General features: G+C 45.8%; 2 protein-coding genes across 3 annotated transcripts in view; one reads left to right on the forward strand and one right to left on the reverse strand.

The window, feature by feature from the left end:
* The window catches only part of plekhh2 (pleckstrin homology domain containing, family H (with MyTH4 domain) member 2), a 33,629-nt gene extending 27,201 nt beyond the window's left edge, over positions 1 to 6,428 (reverse strand). Inside the window, exons 1-2 of the mRNA XM_031579426.2 lie at positions 6,183 to 6,428; positions 2,911 to 3,051 (exon numbers count right to left, since the gene is read on the reverse strand). Of these exons, the coding sequence (XP_031435286.1) occupies positions 2,911 to 3,033 (123 nt within the window). The 5' untranslated portion in view covers positions 3,034 to 3,051; positions 6,183 to 6,428. The remainder of the gene's footprint in view (positions 1 to 2,910; positions 3,052 to 6,182) is intronic.
* A 134-nt stretch (positions 6,429 to 6,562) lies between these two features.
* thada (THADA armadillo repeat containing) overlaps positions 6,563 to 22,500 on the forward strand; it is an 86,574-nt gene continuing 70,636 nt past the window's right edge. The window contains exons 1-20 of one of the 2 annotated variants that reach the window (XM_031579424.2): positions 6,563 to 6,659; positions 7,312 to 7,392; positions 7,500 to 7,606; positions 8,205 to 8,344; positions 8,804 to 8,952; positions 9,129 to 9,161; positions 9,376 to 9,424; positions 9,559 to 9,752; positions 10,046 to 10,140; positions 11,508 to 11,734; positions 12,124 to 12,866; positions 13,243 to 13,397; positions 17,304 to 17,459; positions 17,724 to 17,831; positions 18,079 to 18,202; positions 19,072 to 19,217; positions 19,535 to 19,769; positions 19,892 to 20,027; positions 20,319 to 20,455; positions 21,331 to 21,474. In XM_031579424.2, the coding sequence (XP_031435284.1) occupies positions 7,320 to 7,392; positions 7,500 to 7,606; positions 8,205 to 8,344; positions 8,804 to 8,952; positions 9,129 to 9,161; positions 9,376 to 9,424; positions 9,559 to 9,752; positions 10,046 to 10,140; positions 11,508 to 11,734; positions 12,124 to 12,866; positions 13,243 to 13,397; positions 17,304 to 17,459; positions 17,724 to 17,831; positions 18,079 to 18,202; positions 19,072 to 19,217; positions 19,535 to 19,769; positions 19,892 to 20,027; positions 20,319 to 20,455; positions 21,331 to 21,474 (3,151 nt within the window). In that variant the 5' untranslated portion in view covers positions 6,563 to 6,659; positions 7,312 to 7,319. The remainder of the gene's footprint in view (positions 6,660 to 7,311; positions 7,393 to 7,499; positions 7,607 to 8,204; positions 8,345 to 8,803; positions 8,953 to 9,128; positions 9,162 to 9,375; positions 9,425 to 9,558; positions 9,753 to 10,045; positions 10,141 to 11,507; positions 11,735 to 12,123; positions 12,867 to 13,242; positions 13,398 to 17,303; positions 17,460 to 17,723; positions 17,832 to 18,078; positions 18,203 to 19,071; positions 19,218 to 19,534; positions 19,770 to 19,891; positions 20,028 to 20,318; positions 20,456 to 21,330; positions 21,475 to 22,500) is intronic. The other variant, XM_031579425.2, reaches the window with a different exon arrangement.

A 22,500-nucleotide genomic window follows, 5' to 3' on the forward strand; every position in this document is an offset into this window, starting at 1 on the left:
AGTTCGGAGTTCAGAGTTTTTGCGTGTGTGTGTGTGTGTGTGTGTGTGTGTGTGTGTGTGTGTGTGTGTGTGTGTGTGTCTGTCTGTCTGTCTGTCTGTAGAGGATTAATGGGAGGGAGACAACCATCACACCAGCAACACAGAACCTTAAAGCCACAGCGAGGGAATGAACAAACACACATCCATTATGTGGAGAGCTTTGAGCCTCACAGGCTCCTCTGTCCAGGGTGGTCCACAGCCAGCACCCAAACCAATGGATTCAGCTCAAGGATTCCATTGTTTTCTGACGAGCCCATTTCTGCAGCATCAGCTCTGAAGTACCCGCAGTGAAACTGGACTAGAGAGATCAGATCAGACACAAATACTCTGGCCAGAGCCAGTCATTCTGCACTCCTCCATAAGAGAGTTCCCAGAATGCACTGTACTGGGTTGGTGTGTGTGTGTGTGTGTGTGTGTGTGTGTGTTTTGGGGGGGGGGGGGTGCTATGATGACAGGAGTGTTTGGGTTAGTCTCTAATTCATAGTCTCCAGAGACTGGACTCTGCAGAACTAGGCCACGGTGAAGCGGAAAGAAGCAGACTTGCTTGCCTTTACATGTTGCAGGCAAACACACACACACAGGCACACAACCAAACAGGCCTGCATTCAGACATACAGTCAGCCACACAGACACACACACACATACACACACACTGGAGCATATACTCAAAACACACAGGCATGTGACACACCACACCCATATATATACAGAAAAGCTGAGAGGCATATAAAGAAATGCCTGTGCCTGCCACAGTATTTGACCATAATCTTCACACACTACCACACACATCACCACACACACACACACACACACACACACACACACACACACACACACACACACACACACACACACACACACACACACACACACACACACACACACACACGCAACACCAGAGCAGAGCACTGAACACTGTGATGGTAAAACACATCACTGGCACACAGAGATGCCCCCAGCTGAAACTGACTCAGGGTCTGATGCCCTCATCTGGGACGGTGCCACTGAAGATGCCAAAGGGCACAGATGCTTTCCCCTAGTCATACAGCCCGCCGGTCTGTTCACAAGCTAACTGTTCATCTGTTGATTAGAGTGGGGGAAAATGAGCCATTCAAGTAAGGTTAGCTTAACAAACATATCAGTCCATCCATGTTCCTAGGCAGATCCTTTTAATTTATGATACCATGTGACCTCACCCATATTCCACCAGTGTGCACCGAAACTGCGGTCTGAGGACATCCATGGGGGACACATGAAACTGGTCAGTAAGGGGAATAATGCCCTTTTAATGCCCTGTGTCGGGTACCCTAACGCCAGTCACATTTGCCCGTCCTCCTCTGCATCTCTCAGGTCTCCACTCAGGTCTCTCTTTACTCCATCACTCTTCATACATTCTGGTTGTTTAGCACGTAGGTGCCAAGGCTAAGGCCAGCGACTCCTCACCCTTCACACCGGGACATCTGACCTGATCTCTGCCATGGCAAATACTCATCAGGACACATTTCAAAGAGCTGGCTGATCGGGGCATAGTGTGTGTGTGTGTGTGTGTGTGTGGGTGTAGGTGTGTGTGTGTGTGTGTGTGTGTGTGTCTGTGTACAATGGAAAGCCCTAACAAAAATGACCCGCTAGTCAGCTGACAAAATGCTGCTCCGTCTCAACAGTTTCCCTGTTTTCCCTGCCTGCAAATGTCAAAGAATATGCATGTGAATATTAAATGGCACATCTGTATGTGTTTGGAAATGTGTGTGTGTGTGTGTGTGTGTGTATGTATGTAAGTGCATTTGAGTGTTTTCTGTGTCTGTGTCTTTCTGTGCATGTGTGTGTGTGCTTGTGTGTGACATGAGTGCATATGCAGGAGCACTTTAACCAACAGAGTCTCAATCATGCTAACCATAGTAATGACCACCCCAGGATAACCATCGGGATCACCAGCACACCGCTCACATGCCCAGCATAGACTCTATTCTTCATCAGTCTCAGTTAAGGTGAGGAGGTCATGTCTCACACAGAGAGGAGACACGGATGGGAGCAGCATTGGCCTCCTCCATTATCAGAGAGGATGGACACCGTCAGGCTTCAGACCGCAAGGTCAAATCTCATCATTCTATTCGGCACCAAGCAGTACTTTCTCAGAACAGAAGTATATAGAGGCAGAAGGCATGATCCACACACACACACACACACACACACACACACACACACACACACACACACACACACACACACACACACACACACACACACACACACACACACACACACACACACACACAATATCTGCAGCCTGAGGAAGGACACTATCAGACTCATGTAAAGAATAGGTACGAGGAAAAAGAACACAATCACCACCCAAAAGTGCCACCCAAGCCTCTACCGAATACACCCTCCAGGGCCACAGTTGTCAACAAAAGAGCTGGCTTGCCTTAGCCGCCCACAATTGTGCAGCAAATCATATGAAAGGAGCTCTTAGTGAATGATTTTCACATGCGAAGAAGCCTCTGTGGATGAAAGTGTGTGTAGGAGACGGAGACATGAGAGAGGAGAGAGGGCGTGGAGACCATGAAGAAGAAACCACATCCTTGTTCCATAATGATCAGCATGGGCTGTACATGTCCTATGGGGCTACGGAAATGATAGTTTCAATGAATGGATGAGAGAGGGAGATGAAGATGATAGACAGACAGACAGACAGACAGACAGACAGACAGAACTATTGGAGAGACAGACCAACTGTCCATGACAGAAAGAGAGAGGCAGACAGAAAGAGAGAGGCAGAGAGAGAGAGACAGAGAGGGAGAGAGAGTGACACGAAAGTCTTAGGGAGAGAAAAGATAGACTGAAGGAAGGGCACATGGGATTCCTGAAGCTGACCTTCTCGGCAGTGAGCTGGCGGATTTTCATGATCTGCTCCCGGAATTTGAAAAGGAGCGTCTCCAAGGTGATGCATCTCTCCTTCCAGTCAGAGATGGTGGAGCAGTCCTCCCCCTCTGCCATCCTGCCTGGCCCCCACCCCTGAGAGAGAGAGAGAGAGAGAGAGAGAGAGAGAGAGAGAGAGAAAAGGGCAGAGAGTGCGGGGGGGGAAGCAGAGACAGACGGAGAGAGAGATGGTTAGGTTTGACATGACCATTTAGTCATAAATTCTGTCAGAAATCACTGAATCACTGGATGCCTCAGCCAAAATAGAATCACTCCTATGCCTCCTACACATAGTTTACAGGCCCTAAATAATGTGTACTACCTGTCTAACAACACACAGCACTGTGAGGGAATGAGATCACATCATTTCTGTGACTATTCTTACACAAACATGATAGAAACATATATGCACTTAATATTAAAGTGGAACACAGTAGTCCATGGACAGTGCCATTTGACCTGGAATTGGCAGCTGGAGTCTGTTAATGCTTTCTTTCTTAATTGCTGGAATTTCTAAATAACTGTATACCTCACAATCTCTTTCCCTTCAAGAATTCATGTAGAAGGGGCACATTGTTGAAATAACAGCAAACTCAAGGTTTACTCAGACCTGAATGTTTTAAAAATGAAGCATTAAGCCGTTAGCATCAACTCTGCTCTGTGGCAGTGTGTGATCATTGCTATTGCTTGAATCGCCAGGGGAGAGAGTCCATGCCTCTGATGTCAACCAGTTTAGACAGTTGGAGTGTCTGCCGCTAAAGAGTTGTTTAAGGACATCTGTTTAATTTCCTCTGGTGGACTGAGCAAATGACAAATAGATGGAGAGAAGGACTGAGCGAGAGGTGGGGGGGGGGGGGGGGGGGGGGAGGAGAGAGAAACAGAGACGGATTGAGTGAGAGACAGAGTGAGGGAGACAGAAATAGTGGGTGAGACTCATAACAAAGTCCCCTGGTCAGTTTGGGGGGAAACAGGGACTCTAGTGTGTGTTGTGTGAGTATATTTCCCCCTTTTTTAGTCCTCAATCTCTCTCTGCTCCCTTTCTCCCTCTCACATTAAAAGAAGCTTAACGGGCATGACCATAACATTGTGCATCACTGTCAAAACATGTGAAGCGGGGGGGCATATGTACAAAATATAAATCTCTCTCTCTTCCTCTCTTTTACTCCCTCACTCTCTCTCTTTCCATCATCCTCTATTTCTCCCTCTCTCTCCCTCTTTCCCTCCCCTGCCTGCTCTGCTCTGTGCAGGGCTGGGCCGGGCTGGGCTGCGTTCTGCACATACTGGCTCTTACCAAAACACATTTCCACAGCCAGCTCTGGTGCACACTGCTACAAGTTTCCATTGTAAGAATTTCTGTTATGAGAAACACATGGCCACAGAGGTGAAAACATGGCGAGTGGAAAGACAGAGTGAGAGAGAAGTCAGAAAAAGTAGAAGAAAAGAGAAAAAGAATTAAAGCAAAGAAGAAGAAGGAGAAGAAGAAGAAGAAGTAGTAGTGGCAGTGGCTAAGAAACGGGTTTTATAGTCCCAGGCTCTCATTACTCTCTTGGCTTGCTCACAAAGCAACGGGGGGAAAAAGTGGTGTGGAGGGCAATTAACTGTTTTCAGTGGGCTGTTGTGGTAAACAACATCAAGACCATGACGCCATCCGGCCTGATGGAAACAGCATGCCGTTGAGCCAAGATGGCCACTGGGTAGGTGAGGAGAGAAGCATCCACAAATCACCAGCCTGATATGAACGGAGTGGCTGCTGATACTGTCCACGAAAGTGAATCATGACTCAGCTGCTTATCTCACCAAACTCCATAACAAGACTGTGGTCTTCCACTCCCTCTCCTCCCTCTCTCTTTTTCTCCTTGCGATGCTTTTCGTCAATCACTCTCATCCTCCCTTTCTCCTTCCCTGTACTCCCCTTTACTCATCTCTTTGTTTTTGTTTTTCTCCTCTCTGGTGCTGTTTGTGTATCTCTCTTCTATTATCTCCTCCTTTCTCTCTCTGAATCACTGTGTCGCACCAGTTCATTGCAAAGATGTCTGCACTGGACTAAAGAGAGTTTGTCACTACTCCACACTGAGCTTGCCTTTAACTCTTTCAGTGTCTTGTTGGATAAAACTATTGTGAATCCATTTGAATATAAACAGGCTTAACTTCCAAGCCCTTATTTTTGCCATCACAAGTGAGAACTCTTCATCAGTGAGGAACAGTTTTCCTGTGGGGGATTTCTTCCCACAATGCTGTTTGCCCCAAGGGACAGGGAGGAGAGCTGTCATCCTATCTGTGCCCACTTCCTGTGTGGTACACTTAACAGTTAGAACCCTCTCTCTATGTGTGTGTGTGTGTCTGTGTCTGTCTGTGCTATTTGCGTGCCCCCCAGAGTGATGTGTGCCTAAGCATGTGAGAGAAAATATTATTATTTTGAACATATGTTATATGCTATGTGTATTGCCATTGGAAACTTCTGTTTCTGACGGCCAGTTGTTTGGAATTTTTTTAAATCCAACATTTCACAATTCTATATCTTTACTTTTCACTTTCCATACATGCATATTAGACTAAAGTGTAGGCCTACTGTTGAACTGTCTTTGCTGTGTGGGTTATTTGTAGAGCCTATTGACACGCACTCTATGGAAATGTATTGAGTTTACAATAGACGTGACTGCCCTCTAAACTCCACGATTAGGTATGAATTTGTCTGTCAGCTTTCAAGGAAAATGGTGCTCGACCGTTTTAGAACCATCTAGAATACTTTATTATGATGTAGTAGACTACAAAAACGGGTTAGACCTACTAGTTATTTAAGATGTGATCGCTAAAATGAAAAAAAGAGAGGAAAGATTGATTGAGATAGATTCTAGACTTCTGGAACGACGATCAGTGATCTCTTAAATTATTGATCCACAGATTTAACACTATTCACAGTTTAAATTCACGACGTTTGCAAGCGGTGATGCCAGACTATTCCATGACTATATAGTCAGAATACACTTTCCGTGATGAAGCGTGTGAATTTCATCTAAAGTAGATAATAAAATATAAATCTAACGAATTCAAGATCGTTTAGATTAGATTTTTACAAACTTTTAGCCAACATATTTCAAGTCGTTTTAAAACAATACACGTGTCCTGGGGAAAAAACTTATTATTTTCGTCTTGGAAAAACAACATGACAGCCATAGGCTACTGTCAAATAATGTTCTAGTATTCGAAATGTTAAAGTTTATACTCACCCGGTATACAGCAGATGCTATTTAGAAGATGCCCCCGCACTCACTCCATGTCACATACAAATGCCGCGGTGTCCCAGTTATTTCTGTCATATTAACCTCATTTTGGAATAAAGTCGAGGCTTCTTTTCCATCTCAAAGTTTTCATTTCAGCATTCCCTGACCAAGTATGAAAACAGGAGGGCTTAAGGGCGTGACTTGTGGAAGCCTTGCCCTATCCCATACATTCTAGGTGCACTCATGTAGATCTGCCTTCGTGAGTTATGGTATTTCAATTGACTCGATTATTATCCAATCACAACTAGACTTGAAGAAACTGTAATTGTACACCAATCAGCGTTCAGACTGGGTGGGACTCACATGAATCCGGAATTGACGTTTCACACGTGTAGCAGACGAAAATGTACCGCTGTTTCTGATGTGCAAGTCTCACATTAATGCAAGAAAGCGGATTTAGCTGTTGTTAGAAGGAATATTTTGGTAAGTTATATTTGCTGCCAGTTTGGGTTCATGTACAAGCTGAGCAAATACAAGCGCTACACAGTTAGCAGTATGCAAACTAAACCATACTTTCATATTTGCACCAAAACCGTATAGCTTGCTAGCTAACGTTAGGTAGCAGTTCACTTTACTGACTTGTTCGTTCATGCATATGCGAAAGCTTACTTATAAATCAAGACAGCAGTTTTGAGTTTTCAATAACCTTCTTGTGGTGTCAGATAATAACTGTATGAGTTTCACAACTATTTCACAGCACATTAGAACAATACAACCTTCGTAACGTTATTCAGTGATAGTTTTCAATCTTATTATCCTGAATCACTGAAGCCCTTGCCTTCTAACGTTATACCACACAATAAACTCTGGGGAAATCATGACCACAAGTCGCCTTCCTCTAACAATAAACATACTTTCTTGATATTTTCACGGAATGGTTAGTAGTGACTCGGTAGTCAGTCAGTCTGCGATATGTCAAGTGCACTGAAGTGGTTTGACTCACTTTGCCAGATTACTGTTAAGGCGATGACTTATTGTAAAAATAACAACTGATGTCCTCCTTGATATGGATGTAATGATTTAGCCTCTGAAGTGGTTTGAGATGGGTTAGTCATTGAAAGTTGTCGTGTTGTAGACTCCGTCATGGTGGTCAAGAAGAAGACGGCCAAAGTGGAAGCTGTGGTGCTGGACGATGCTAAATTGGAAAGACTACGAAGTGAGTAATTGACTAGCCAATGGAGGGTTGTTATGGTTGGCTGTGATAAAGTCCACGTGTACTACTGTTTGTGTGTGTGTGTGTGTGTGTGTGTGTGTGTGTTTCAGCTTCCCTCGCTGCTGAGGGAAATGCCACTGACACGGATCTCGCTCAGACATTGTTGGAGTGTCTGGGTTTGACTGACCCGGTCCAGCAGATCCAGTTGATCAAGAAGGTGTGTTCACCTCATGTGCCAGTAGTGTTATCTTTACCACAGTGAACTACAGTCACATTGCATTTCAGTTGACATTGTGTACCTAATACGTAAGTAGAGTGTACTTCTTATATGTGCAGCAGGCGAATGAGAAGTGCATTGTAATAAAATCCTTACATAAAGACCTTAAATGTTGCTAGTACATTGTAGTTTTGCTTAAGGCTACTTGAAATTAGCCAAGTCAAGTCAAATGAAGGATGAGAGTAGATTGACTTGCATAGATTGTGTTCAGGCTGTTGTTTGCCGTCAAGTTCTGATGCAGTCCAATTCAGATTGACGGACACATGCCTGCTGAGTATTAGCGTGCCACCTCAGTTCCTGGAGAACTCCCTCCAGTACATCTGCAACAGGACACTAATATGGAGGCCTGTGTGGTGTAAACATTGATCCTTGTCAATTCATTACAATAGTCTATTACCACAGTACATTCGCTGAGGTTTCTTTATTAGACTTATTATGTTCAGGCCATATAAGGACATATCTTGGCACTTGCATCCACATGTTCTGTAAAGGCGTTTGAGCCTCAGTTGTCTCTGACTCACCTCTGTTGTCCTGCCAGGCTGGTGCCATGTTGGAGGATACACCTCAGCCTGATAACAGCCCGTCACCAGCCCCTCTCCTCCAGGCCAGCGTGGAGGCCCTGTGTGTGATGTTCATCTCCGTCCAGGCCAAGAACCCCCTGAAGAGGGCCACTGCCAGGTAGTGCCTAAGGGAATCTCTGTAATGTGTTGAATGAAACTTGCTTAGTACAGAGGCCCCCGTACTCATTGAGGCCTCAGTCAGAGAAGCTGTGTGGATAATGATCATAAAGGCATTTCTGTGAGGCCTGCATTGATGCATTATATAATTCACATTCTCTTTTGTGAAATACATTGGAGCAGATATCCACTGTTACATGAAAAAATGTACTACACTGGACTCTATTGTGCATTAAGAAGCACCTGCTGATTAAACGACGGCTATACGGTCTGCAGCGAACACTTTTTGGATATGGTACTCTCCAACTAAAATATCTGAACTTATCAATGTCTCCCTTGTCCTCACAGCACGCGCCACTTCTGAGTGCATTGTTATTATTTCACGAGAGCACGCCAAAAAAAGTAACCATAACGTTTTCATTTCCTGACTTTCATTTTTCTGTTTCCTGTCCGTCCCCAGCGCTTTGGGATCAGTTCCAGAGTGGTTGCAGGAGCAGACTGCTGTCTGTCTGTCTGTGGCTCTGTCTGATGGTCTGTCGTCTTTGGGCTCGGAACACTACACAAACCTCACGGACACGGTCACTTCCTGTTTGGATCGATTTCCCATAGGTGAGTCTTAGATGACTTTACATACTGTGCCTGCCTCATAGTTAACCAGATGCTAAGGTTATGATGCATGCACACATCGTGGGTGAGGGGTTTACAGGTCTCCATTCGTATTGATTTTACTCGCCTTGAACTTCAAATGCCCAATTTAATGTTGAACTGTATTTTTTGTCCTACAGGCGAGAGGTGTATTCAAATTCTACAGACAGATGGTAAGTTATGGAAAGCCATGAGAAGCTAAATGCGTTACAGCATACATGGATGTGTTATTTGGAAACCAGAATCAGAATAAAAATACTGTAAACAACCCTGTCATTTTGTGAATATGGTTGATGCAGGTTTGCAGTTGATAACCCAACATTACTGTGTGTGAATATGGTTGATGAAATTTCATGCATCTTCTGTGTGTGTGTTTCCTCTCCTCAGTGCTTCAGTTCTTCCAGAAAGCTTTAAGTGAACACCTCAATCTGAACAGGTAAATCTGTTGGTTCTAAACATGTATTCGGCCGTGTTCTCTAACGCCTCTGTAGCCTGATGTAAATGAACTCTTTAGGGGAAACTGGTCGGTACCAGCTTTGACTCTGACTCCCATGCGTGCCCTTCCTCCAGGACCCTCTCAGGGCGGCACGTTGTCCAGGCCCAGCTGATGTACTCCTGCCTGGGGGCGGTGAAGGCCTCTATGCTGGTACTGCAGAGGACCCAGAAGCTCCTGGGTGTCGGTCTGAAGACGACAGGATCTGAATGCCCTCTCCAGCGGGCACTGAGTGGCCTGATGAACTGCTACACACACATCCTCACAGACGGTGAGCTGGCACGGTGCTGAAGATCACCTCAGGGGACCTTTTATTCATAGAGAGGGTGCAGTCTGGAACCATGGCATTTTCTCTTTAGTTCTTTCGTTTGAAGAACCCCTTGGTTTTTACATGAAGGGTTCTTCGTTTCTCAGCATTATAGGATTTCGCTCTGAAAATCCTTTCTAATTCTGAACAGTACCATGCTGGTGGTTGTCACTGTAGTTCTCCTGGCTTTGTATTAGATTTTTCTATGTCACCGTCCTTCCCTCACCTGATCTTCTGTGTCTCTCTCTTCCCTGTAGAGGAGTTTATTCAGTCAGTGCAGAGTACTGCTGGGATGGCGGTGGTGTTGCTCATCAGGTCTGTGACGGAGAACGAAGAGGATGTGGCCAAAGAGGTGAGAGTCATCAATAATAGCAATATTAACTAGGGATGCACCGATACCACTTTTTTACAAACCGATACGAGTATGAGTATTTTTATTCGTGTACTTGCCGATACCGAGTACCGATACCGATACTTCTTAGATTTGGTCTCCATGAAAGTGCAATTAATTTGGAGGCAGATTTTATTTTATCCTCTGCAGATTATGTCAAGCCTATAGTACAAAATTAACAGAAGGCTATCCCAAGCCAAAAATAAACAGAGCTTTCTGGTTTTAACACACAAAAAAAGCCTTCAAACAGACAATATCATCACATGAGACAAAATGCAAATATAACCAGATAAAGGCAATTCAATTTGCTGCATAGTTAACAACACAGTCTACTTAACAAAAAGTGAACAGAACTATTACTGGATTAGCACAAGAGCACATTTCAGTTACAAAAGGATCAGAAGAATCTCCTGCTCAAGTACACAAACAATCACTTCACCAATCACCTATGTGGCACAGTCTTTCTCTCTCTCTCTGTGTGCGTGCGCGTTTTTTTCTTTTGCAAGACGTCAGTTAAGATTGGTTGCTTCGGTCTTGCGCCACTAGCATCAGTGAACTCTGTGTACTTAGCACTATGGTGTGTCTTCAGATGTTTAATCAAATTGCTTGTGTTAAACAAAGTACTTTCCTTTCCGCCCCTCCACACCGTAGCAGTGCAGATCTTACACTGTGCCTTACTCCTGTCGTCGTCATTTATCTTAAAATGAGCCCAAATCGCCGTTAAGGCAGCTCAACGGAATTGCTAATCGCTAACGAGATGCTAGCAGCTAAATTTAGCGAAACCTGTATACTGAAATACTTTGACACTATGACAAACTTTCCTAACACAGTCAAACATCAAGCAAATGCAACACAAGACGGCAAATAAGCTACTTACTAGTCTGGCAGAGAGTGGTAGGACAGGTAGGACAATAAATCACATTTTGTGTCAGCATAGCCCGGCCAGTTTGATGCAGTGAAATACTGATGAGTGGTATCGGTGCTTGGTATCGGCAATTCAAAAACGAGTACGAGTATTTTAACGAAGTATCGGCACCGATACTGGTATCGGTATCGGTGCATCCCTAATATTAACAGTAGAAATGAATGGGATTGTATTGTCCAATGGTATTGCTTTAGTTTGGGAGGGAAATTATGTTCAAACTACATTGGCATAAAATAGGATTTTATCCATCCAGCTCAACTCAACAGACAAGTACACGTCACACCAGCACCAACGTAATGGTACAATATAAGAATAGCAATAAAAACCATGAATATATTCTACCTTCTTCGTCTTCTTCTTTTAAAGTATTCCAACAATCATTTAATGTCTGATATGGTTTTAGGTTGCAGGTCTGCTACAGTGCACCCAGCAGCGTGATCTCGAGAGCGCCCCCTCATGGCTGAGAGAGAGCAGCGCAGGTCTGTACGAGGCGGGTCGCCCGGCGGCGCTGGTTGTCTACCTGTGCCACGGGGCGCTGGCCATGCTCAGCTGGAAGGGATGGAGCCTGGGCCCGCAGGCCGAAGCCCTGCTGCTGCTCATCCCACACGCCATACTGGATCTGGACACCAGGTGAGGGGGCATGGAGGGATCAAAGGTCATTGGGGTCAGAGGTCACTATAATGAGCTTTGACTATCAGATGGTGAAGATGTAATTATCCCTCAGAAGAACTCGATTGTTTATCCATTTCTTTTTTTTTTTGTATTAGGATTAGGGTTAAGGGTGTCTTGCATAGTCTTATTTCCCTACTGCCCATAGTTAGTGTCTGCCTCAATTATGATACTATTTGTATTCTACTACTATATTATGCATTTTGGTTTATTATCATGAGAATCTATTTAATGTTGTTAAACTAATTATTGTGGAAGGTCCTGACTGTAAATACTATGTACTGTAAAAAGAGTTGTAAAATAGATTTACTCATTTATTCACATAGTCATTGCATGTTTACTGTACACAGTGTGAAGGAGTCCAGCACTGCCATGGTGGTGGCACGCATACTGACCCTGTGGAGTGGCGCTGCTCTGGAAGCCCTGCAGGGGGCGACGCAACCCCCTCTCCTCTCACCGGCCGTGCGTGGGGATGCCGCGCTCACATCCCGCCTCCTGGAGCACGTCTACGCCCACTGGGAGCACCCGCTGGACGGCGTCCGCCACCAGACGCGCTCCCTCTTCCGGAACCTTCTGTCACTCCACCAGGCCTCAGCAGGCCTCGAGAACGACAACCGCGCCCTCACGTCCTCACCTCTGACCTCCGACCCTTACATCATGCGTCTGACGCAGGGCCTGCTGGCGCTGGAGTGGCACATGCGGGGGAAGTACGGCTCGCTGGCGTGCCTGGTGGAGCATATGGGCGCCGGGTATCTGCTGACGCTCGAGCCCCTGCTCCCCACCCGCCTGCTCGGCCTCATGGGAGACCAGACGCTGGCGCCCTATGCCAGCGATCTCCTGGAGAGGCTTTTCATCAGCCACAAGGCCCAGCTGAGTGAAGGGGAGGCCGGGGAGACGGCTGGGAGTCCAGAGGCATGGATGGAGGAGTGGCACCGCATCTGGGTGCGCCCCCTGCTGGAGGTGCTGTGTAAGGCCAAGCTGGACCAGACCACCTACATCCTGGACTACTTCCTGCCGAAGCTTCTCCGATGTAACCCCCCCAGTCTGAGTCACATGGTACAGGCCCTGCAGGAGACCCCGCCCACTGCTGCAGGTGAGTGGGAAGGACACACACACACACACTCATAATACATGCATACACATACACACATTTTTGAACACTCTCCCTCGAAGTCAAGGCACAGGGGCACACTCTCACAGATTCACCCATACAGACACACATAAACACATACTGTATACTGCATACTGCAGATGAGTACTCAACTTTATAAATCACATGTGTGCACATGCATGTAGTCCACACACACTAGGTTTGTACTCTCATACCCCTATACAAACTCCAGATTTCATACTAACTTAAATCTGTTGAATATTTATGCTTTGTGTCTGTGTTTGCTGCATGTGTGTGTGTGTGTGTGTGTGTGTGTGTGTGTGTGTGTGTGTGTGTGTGTGTGTGTGTGTGTGTGTAGGCCCAGTAGGCAGTCGTGGTGCAGTTGGTGCCCTGATGACGTGTCTCCGAGCAGCACGGGCTCAGGGGGTGATGCGGCCCTCAGAGGAGCGGCTTTGGGGGGGACTAGTGCCCCTCCCTCTCCTCAGACACGCCCTCCTGCACAAACACGACCAGGTGAGACACACACCTGTTCAGATCCTCTGCACCAATTACAGCTCAACACTGCTCAATCAGTAGACCATCATTCCATCAACACTACTGTAGCTACCAACCACTGTGTCGCTTTGCTGTGCCTTTGTCATACATTATTATTTGTGTCAATGTTATCTAGTAGGGCTGCTGGATTATGGCAAACATCATAATCACGATTATTTAGGGCAATTTTGAGATCACGATTATTTCACTTGATTACTCATTGACTTTGGAAACATCGTGCATTTATTGAACTTCTAAAAACACTTGTCTTTTTGACAGTGGATTTCCTTGCTCAACACCGAAGAAAAAAAGAATGTAAAAAAGATAAATAAAGTATATTATAAATAATAATATATATTATACAACAGTTAGATCTGGTGGAATGATTTATTAATTACTGAACGGACAAGAGGCATTCCATGAGCGGGGATATCCTGGAACAACCTCACTCTCACCGCTAGTAATAACTCCGCGTGTGATATACTTCAGCCATTGAATTGTACAACATAAACACTCCATTCATTCCAAGTAAGAGAGCAGAATGGCAGCCAGTGATTTTATTACGCTACATTTGACAGTTTTAGGGTGAGGCAAGGGAGTGAATGAAGTTGGGGGAATGTACAAGTTAACATTTAAAGTGAAGATTCATTTGCACAAATAGCCTCTCTGACGCAACTTGGCTGCAGTGTAACAATATTAGTTGCTTGGCAACGCTTGAAACACAGGTTGGAATTCATTTTTGGGGTAGAGAATGAATAAAGAAAATCAAAAGGAATGAAAGCAAACATAACCTGGTGTCTTCAAACAGTCAGCAGTAGAACTGCTGGATGAAACCAATATGACACTTGTGTTTGAGGGGTTTGTAAAGGATTTCTATCCGTCATCTTGAGCTGAACTTAAAATGTCACAGCCTGGCTGAGAGTGCGTTTGGGCTTTTAGGGAAGGGCGAAAGTGCACTGCTGTGAAGGGAAGGGGTGCGCTGGATTTATTACACAAGACAAAATGAGAGCACCGCTGTGAAACGGAATGTGACGCAGTCGTTTTATCTTGAGTATCTTGTTTCGAAAATCGTAAAACCGTAGTTAGAAAATTTGATTCATCTCACATCCCCATCATCTCACAAATAACAGTGTTGCACTCTGGTTGTACATGTTACAGTTGTGTCTCTGGTGTTTGGCACTCTGGTTGTACATGTTACAGTTGTGTCTTTGGCACTTTGGTTGTACATGTTACAGTTGTGTCTCTGGTGTTTGGCAAGGTTCATGAGGAAGCTCTCGTATCTCTTGTGTGCTCAATTGTAATATGGTAACATTATGGTCAGTTGCGTATAGGAACTCCGGGTGTGTGTGTAGGTGTGCATATTACGATATTGTCTGCGTGTGTGTATGTATATGTTGACACTCTTGGTCTAGTGTGTGTGTGTGCGCGCGCGCTGTTTTTTGGTGTTGGTTTTTGACTGTGTCTCCATTGTGATGGGGAAGGTCTGGTGTGTGTGTGTGTGTGTGTGTGTGTGTGTGGTGTTTTTTGGTGTTCGTCTATAAAAGTGTCTCCCAGGCATGAAAATCCCTCACCTTTCGGCGACATTCGCCGTTTTGAAACCAAAATAGGTGACCTACGTGAATCGTGTAGATTCGATGAGAAATCTGCGAACCTGCGAACAGGTGCGCGTGCCAGAAGGGAGCGCGAGTGCATGGAAATATTAACGCGAAGTTGCCTTGCATCACCAGTGCAGACCACCATCAGAAGCTGAAAGCACGCCTGCTGAAGAAGAGAAAGGGGCGAGGCTGAGACGTGGCAAAACAGCGAAAGCGGGCCATGAAGACACTGGTAGTTCAGGCAAAGAAGAAAAAATGACCTGGTTCTGAGAGTATTACGAACTGTAAATTGTTATCTTTGCCAATAAAATGTATTAAAATTAGGGCTGTCAAAGTTAACGCGTTAATCTATGAGATTATTGTGGCCGAGATTAATGCGATACAATATTTTAAGGCAGTTAACGCAACGTTGTTTACTTCCTATGTGCATTGACACATGACACGAAACCGCCGCGTGCCTGCAGTCAGGAATAGGAGAGACCGAGACGGTAGTTGAAGATGGAGAGAGCAGAGGGATTGTTGGGCGGAAAGTTTCTGTTTAAGAGTAAAAATGACGGAACAACCGACAAAACTAAAGTTGAATGTAGCATTTGTCAAGCTGAATTTAGCCATCACAGAAGCAGCTCGTCTTTAAGTTATCACCTTAATGCAAAGCACCCGACAGAAAGCAGTCCCAGGTTAGATGATCGCCAACCCACACTCCACGACTTCACTAGGAAAATAACTAGACCAGTCCGTGAAAAGGTTACCAACGCTTACGCAGTTTAGGTTGCCGGTGACTGTCGGCCCATCAACATAGTTGAGGACGGTGGGCTGTCTGAGGTGATTCGAAGTGCTTCAGGGGACAATTCTTACGATTTACCGTCGCATACATTCCTTGTATGACTGCGAGAGAGCACGAAAAATTCAGCTCCTCGAACAAGCTGCCAGCGTCGCCCTTACTGGTGACAACTGGACGTCAGTCAGAAATGACAATTACCTGGGTGTCACAGCTCATTTTATTGACAATGTATGGAAATTGAGATCTTTTGCATTGGAAGTAAAAAAAAAAAAAAACATTCGCGACATACAGCGGAGGACTGTGCAGAGGAATTCATCGACGTCTCAAACAGATGGGAGATAAGTGGCAAACTGACCACTTTAGGCACTGATAGAGCCCGTATTATGTTGGCAGCTGCTAGGCTACTTCCGTTTTAACATCTACCCTGCGCGGCACACAGTCTGTACCTGGCTGGCACTTTATAGGTATGAGTTATAGGCCTGAGCCTCTTTGAAAACACAGTTCTGCGTGTAGTTTTGTGTTTAAAAAAAATACAATTAAACAACAGTGTCTAAAATACACGCTGTCTGAAAGTGATTACTCGTTAATTTATAAGATTTAGTCTTTAGAAGTCAAACAAACTTTTAATCGCGATTAATTTAGATTAATGAATTTCAAAATGTGAGATTAATTAGTTAATTTTTTGTATCTATTGACAGCCCCAATTAAAATCTGAATTACATAACATGGTATTGGCTGTCAATCATGATGGAAGAGTAGACAAGTTAAGTTACAGCATGTCCACCATCTCTTGTGGGGGCTATGCATTAAGCCATTTGTGGTGCCCTTACCACATTGTGCCTCTTATACTGTATGTTAGACCCAGTGACATCAGTGCATAGTACTTAGTAAGAAGGCCATAATCATTTTGGACTCATGGCTGAAGTTAAGTTTCTCCAGCTCTCCCCAGGTTGGCAAAAAAAGCATCTCAAAATGCATCCGATTGATGCTTTAAAATATGGAATATTAAAATGTTTCTTACGGGGGAGCATGCCCCCGGACCCCCCTAGAGGGGTAATATCCTTCTCACCTTTTTCACCCCTGACCCGTTTTCATGCCTGGTCTCCATTGTGTTGGGATAGGTCGTGTGTGTGTGTGTGTGTGTGTGTGTGTGTGTGTGTGTGTGTGTGTGTGTGCTGTTTTTTGGTGTTCGTCTATAAATGTCTCTCCATTGTGTTGGGATAGGTCTGGTGTGTGTGTGTGTGTGTGTGTGCTGTTTTTTGGTGTTCGTCTATAAATGTCTATCCATTGTGTTGGGGTAGGTCGTGTGTGTGTGTGTGTGTGCTGTTTTTTGGTGTTCGTCTATAAATGTGTCTCCATTGTGTTGGGGTGTGTGTGTGTGTGTGCGCGCACAGTTTTTTGGTGTTCATAAATGTATCTCCATTGTGTTCGGGTAGGTCTGGTGTGTGTGTGTGTGCGCGCGCGCTGTTTTTTGGTGTCCATAAATGTGTGTCCATTGTGTTGGGGTAGGTGCGTATGGATACCCTGGGTCTGGTGTGTGAGAGTCACCGCAGCACAGAGACCACCTCCCCGCAGGAAATGGACCTCATCCGCTGCTTCCTGCCCAGCAACCTCAACGGCCAATCACCTGGAGTCCGCCAGCAGACTGTCAGCCTGATCAAGAAGGTCAGGGTCATATGCACGCATAATCCAGTGGAGAGGCACACAGACACACACACACACACACAAACACAAACACAGGCTGACACACAAACACAAACACAGACTGACACACAAACACAAACACAGACTGACACACGCTCACAATATTAACCTAAACTCGCTAGACATGCATACAAAACACTCACTTACCTCTTTAATTTGCTTATGTGCATTTCATTAAATGTTAAATGTGTGATTTGATTGGAAGGTGTGTTTGTATGTGTGTAGCTGTTGTGTAGGTTAAAAGACAGTGCCCAGCTGCTGCAGAGAAGAGTGGCTCAGGAAAAGGTTCCGCAGCAGAAGGAGAAAGACCAGCACATACTACACTCATATAAGGTATTTTTCTAACTGTGTGTGTGTCTGTGTGTTATAGTTGTCAAGTCTGTATTGAATGTTTATTTTGTAGGGTCCCTTTGCAAATGTCAAGGATATAGCTGGTCTCTATAAGGGGAAAAGGAGCGCTCTCATTAGGTTATTGATTCATTTGAGATCATTTACACCCGACGTGTGTGTGTGTGTGTGTGTGTGTGTGTGTGTGTGTGTGTGTGTGTGTGTGTGTGTGTGTGTGTGTGTGTGTTTTCAGGAGTTCCTGTGCTGGTTATGTGAGACTCTCTTCGGGTCTCTGGCTCCAGGAGCGTCGTTCTCCACCTGTATCATGTCTCTTCACCTGCTGGGGCTGGTAGCTGAGCTCCTCTCCTTCTCCACAGGTGACCGTCACACACACACACACACACACACACACACACACACACACACACACACACACACACACACTCATGTCAGGCTGAGCTCCTCCTTCTCCACAGGTGACACACACACACACACACACACACACACACACACACACACACACACACACACACTCATGTCGGTTTCTCCTCAACCTGGTGTTGCGTAGGTCGCAATTGACCTCACATGGAAGTGACTGTGGATAAAAAGCATCTCCCAAGTGATTGAATCTAAACACAGATAAATACACTCAGGCTGCCAGAGCGCACCCCAGTCTGCCTGAAATACCACAGACCACATAGTTTTTCCTTCACCTCATCAGTGGCTTGTGGCTGCCCCATACCCCCCGTTAATGTCACGACTGCATTCAAAGCCGCCACCAAAGGGTCACCCCTCATTACCTCCAGCGGTCTGCCTTATCTGTCTTTTATTATACAGCACTCACTTTCAGTGTTCTCCGCTGATTAGCTGTCTTGTTGAGTTGTACTCAGCTTGGCTTGTAAGTCACTCTGAGCACAAACATCTGCCAAATGAATGGGAGTGAAATGTAAATAGAGAGGTGCTTGACTTGGCTCAACGCTGCTGCCCCCTCCTGGCCATGGGCCTGTCACTGCAGTCTGAATTGTCTCTGGTTTGTATTTTGGGCCTCCCAAAGGAAGCTGTGGAAATATTGCTTCCTTACCCAGGAAGTGTGGTTGACAGAAGAAACACACTTTGGTCAGTTTTTTTCTGTCCTTACAGTCTACCTCTCTCTCTCTCTCTCTCTCTCTCTCTCTCTCTCTCTCTCTCCCTCTGTCTCTCTCTCTCCCTCTCTCTCTCTCTCTCTCTCCCTCTGTCTCTCTCTCAGGCCCTGATGGCTTTGCATTGGGTGAGTGTGTGAGTGAGACACATGCAGATTCAGTGCTGTTCTGTCTGGCCAGTAACTTCCTGGAGGTCAAACAGCTTGCCTCTGTACTCATAAGGAGTCTCCCACACAAAGTCGTTCGTCTGGAGGTAAACACTCACACTCACAGTCACTCACAACACACTCACTTACACATGTGCAAGCATGCACAGAGACACACGCACACATGGGTTCAACACTGTTCAACACTCAACAATATTCTCGTTGTCTTTAGACGTGTGTGTGTGTGTGTGTGTGTGTGTGTGTGTGGGAGACAGAGAGAGAGAGAATGTTTGGATGCGTGTGTATGACTGACGTTGTTAGTTTGTGTTGATCTGTTTATATGTATTTGTTTGTGGGTGAGTTGTGCATGTATGAGACTGATTTGTGTGCATTGAGGTGTTTTCATACGTCCTCTCTTGCTCAGGACCCAGACCGACTCCACTCTCTTCTAGAGGCTTCTCTGGCCCTCAGCACCAGCACGCGGCCCTTCGACAGCGTGACGGCCGCCCACCTCCTCAACCTGCTGCTGCACCAGCCCCACCTGCAGCCAGCCCTGCTCCTCTGTGGCCAGCAACAGGGCATCCTGCTCCAGCCGCCCCATCCAGGCGAGCCCCAGGCTTCTGAGCAGGCCTCCACCCTGGAGAGGAACACGTTCGCTCGTAAGTCTGGCGTTGGGAGTATCTCCATTGGTAGTGTTTCTGTGTTCCTAGAGAGTAAGGGAACGATTTTAAGACCTTAGACTTGTAATATTTTACATATTTCTAATATTTGTGTGTGTCAGTGGTCCAGTTCCTGCTGGAGTGTCTGAAGGCAGAAGTGGCCCAGGCAGAGCTGTCATTACTGCAGGCTGCAGCTGTGCGCCCACTGTACGGAAGAGCTCACTGCATCTCTGCAGCCATACAGCAGCTGAATACAGGGTTGGTACACACACACACACACACACACTCACCCACAGACACACACACAGACAGAGTCATGTATGGGAGAGTTCAGTTGAATTAGCTGAATACAGAAGAAGTATATGGGTATACACACACACACACACACACACACATGCATGCCTAAACACAAAGATATTATACAGAAGAGCTCACTGGCTTTTGACTGCATTAAAAGCAGGAAGCATAGTCAACGTCTTTTAGCTAGAAATTCTTGATAGAAAAGTAATTGAATGTGTGTGTTTGTGTGTGTTGTGTTTTTTGGTGTAGGTCTCTGGTCCTGGCATCTCAGTGGCGGTGTCTCGTCCCGGAGCTGGTTGCCGTGTGCTACAGGATGTCTGATGTCGTCTCGCCCGTGGTCCAAAGCTCCTCCCCTGAGGGACTCATTCCCATGGATACCGACTCCGGTCAGCTTCTCTTATTGGCTCTCACAGACATTGATTTACATGAATTTGCATAGAACAGATGTTCTAAATATCGACTTGTTGGAATGGATGTGTGTGTGTGTTTGTGTGTTTATAAATGCGGCCGTGTTTTATTGGCTGAACTTGTTTGTTCAGCTGTCTTAACCCCAGATTGCACCGGGGTGCGGTCGCGTCACGTTCCGGCTGCGCGGCAGCCGCCGGAGCCGATGGTGGCCACTCCAGACAGCGCTTGCGATTCCACCAGATGCGCCGCAGTGCGTTTCAGAAGCGGCTCTCTGCTCTGCAGAAAAAATCTGCGGCCGTGACGGAAGCCACCCTAGTCTTGCACGCAGGAGATGGGATGGGTGGATCATGAGGATGGGTGTATTTTTAACAGCTAAGGCGCAGCCACAAATCTTGTCGTTCATAATTGGACTTAACTGTATTAACTTTGTCTGTAGGCTACAGAACAACAAGGAGTAAGTAACAGTAAAAAAAGAAAATTAAAACAGACAGACAGACAGACAGACTACGTAGCCGACTTGGTAGAAGCATAAAAATAAAGGAAAAATCAGCAAGTACGTAAAATCTGGGCAGTCAAAAACGCTTCGCTTCTGAAACGCTTCCGGTGGGGGGATGAAGCCGTGCCGAAAGAAAATGCAACCGGTGGAATCCAGGGGTGAATCCTAGCCTAAGAATGACCTTTGCATTTTTGCATTCTAGAGGCATTTTTATTTCTTCATGCCAGATGAGATCGTACATGTTCCATGCTCCAACTCTGTTGGAGTGTTTTGAGTACTTTTTAATGCTTGTTCTACTTTTGAGGTTGGTGTGTTTGCATTTGCACAGTATTTATGTGTTTTCATTGCTCTTCTCAGTAGAAGCATCAGCTGGTCTGCAGAGGATCCTACAGGAGATCCAACCCAGAGACACGAATGACTTCTTCAACGACTCCCGCCAACTGGACACACACTCAGAGGAACCACACACACCGGAGGGACCCATACAAGAAGAGACTAGAGGTAAGCACACACACACACACACACACACACACACACACACACACGGGAGTGTTCAATTTCCTACCAAAAATATGAACTGAGCTAGTCAATCTCCATGTATGAAATCTCAGATGAGCAAAAGTGTACACTTAAGAGAAAAAGTAACTGCAGTAATGACTACATTCTGTAGTTTGTAAGAAGGTGTCTCTGGCAACAGACTAGACCAGTCCTCGAGTGTGCAGGCTGCTTTATAGGCATTTTCTCCTGCAGTACCATTATTGTCCTCTTGAGGGCAGGGCTTCACCTCCTCCAGCCTGCTCTGCGTAGTTCTGAAGGGAGCACCTCCCTAATGCAGGCACACTGGTCCCTCTAGTGGTGGGATGGTGCAGCAGCACGGGAAGGCTCACGGCACACACAGGTTAATTTAAGAGCAGCTGACTACCGTTCCTCCTTAATCTGTGGGCGAGTCCACATCTGTGTCCCTTTACAGGCTTCACTTAATGACCCAGCCCTGAGGGAGAGGAAGAGCTCTCCTGTCTACGCACACACACACACACACACACACACACACACACACACACACACACACCACACACACACACACATTAGTTTACACAAACAGGCATGAATGTACAGACAAGCATATGCCAAGTTTTATACACACACACACACACACACACACACACACATGCTGAGAGGAACCCGACGCAACAGGCCGCAGGGTCACTGCCGGTAGACGCTTTTAAACATTCCATGACGTGGGCATTCCAGACATGCTTACATTGCCGGTAAACGGAGCAGCATGTTTGTATACAGTACGCTTCAGTCACACATGTGTTCCTGAAGCAGATACAATGGCCTTACTGTGGCAGACTGGCGGATAGTTGGGTAAATAATCTCAATTTGCCCTGACGCTGAACCTCACAAGGTGGTGTGTCGTAGCATGAAATGGCATCGCCATGATGTCATTGTGACCCAATGACATCATGGTGTTGTCAGCATGAGCTGGTGAATATGTAAGAGTTTAGAGGTCAATGGCATCAACCC

This window comes from Clupea harengus, chromosome 13, assembly GCF_900700415.2.
Source record: "Clupea harengus chromosome 13, Ch_v2.0.2, whole genome shotgun sequence".
NCBI lineage: Eukaryota > Metazoa > Chordata > Actinopteri > Clupeiformes > Clupeidae > Clupea > Clupea harengus.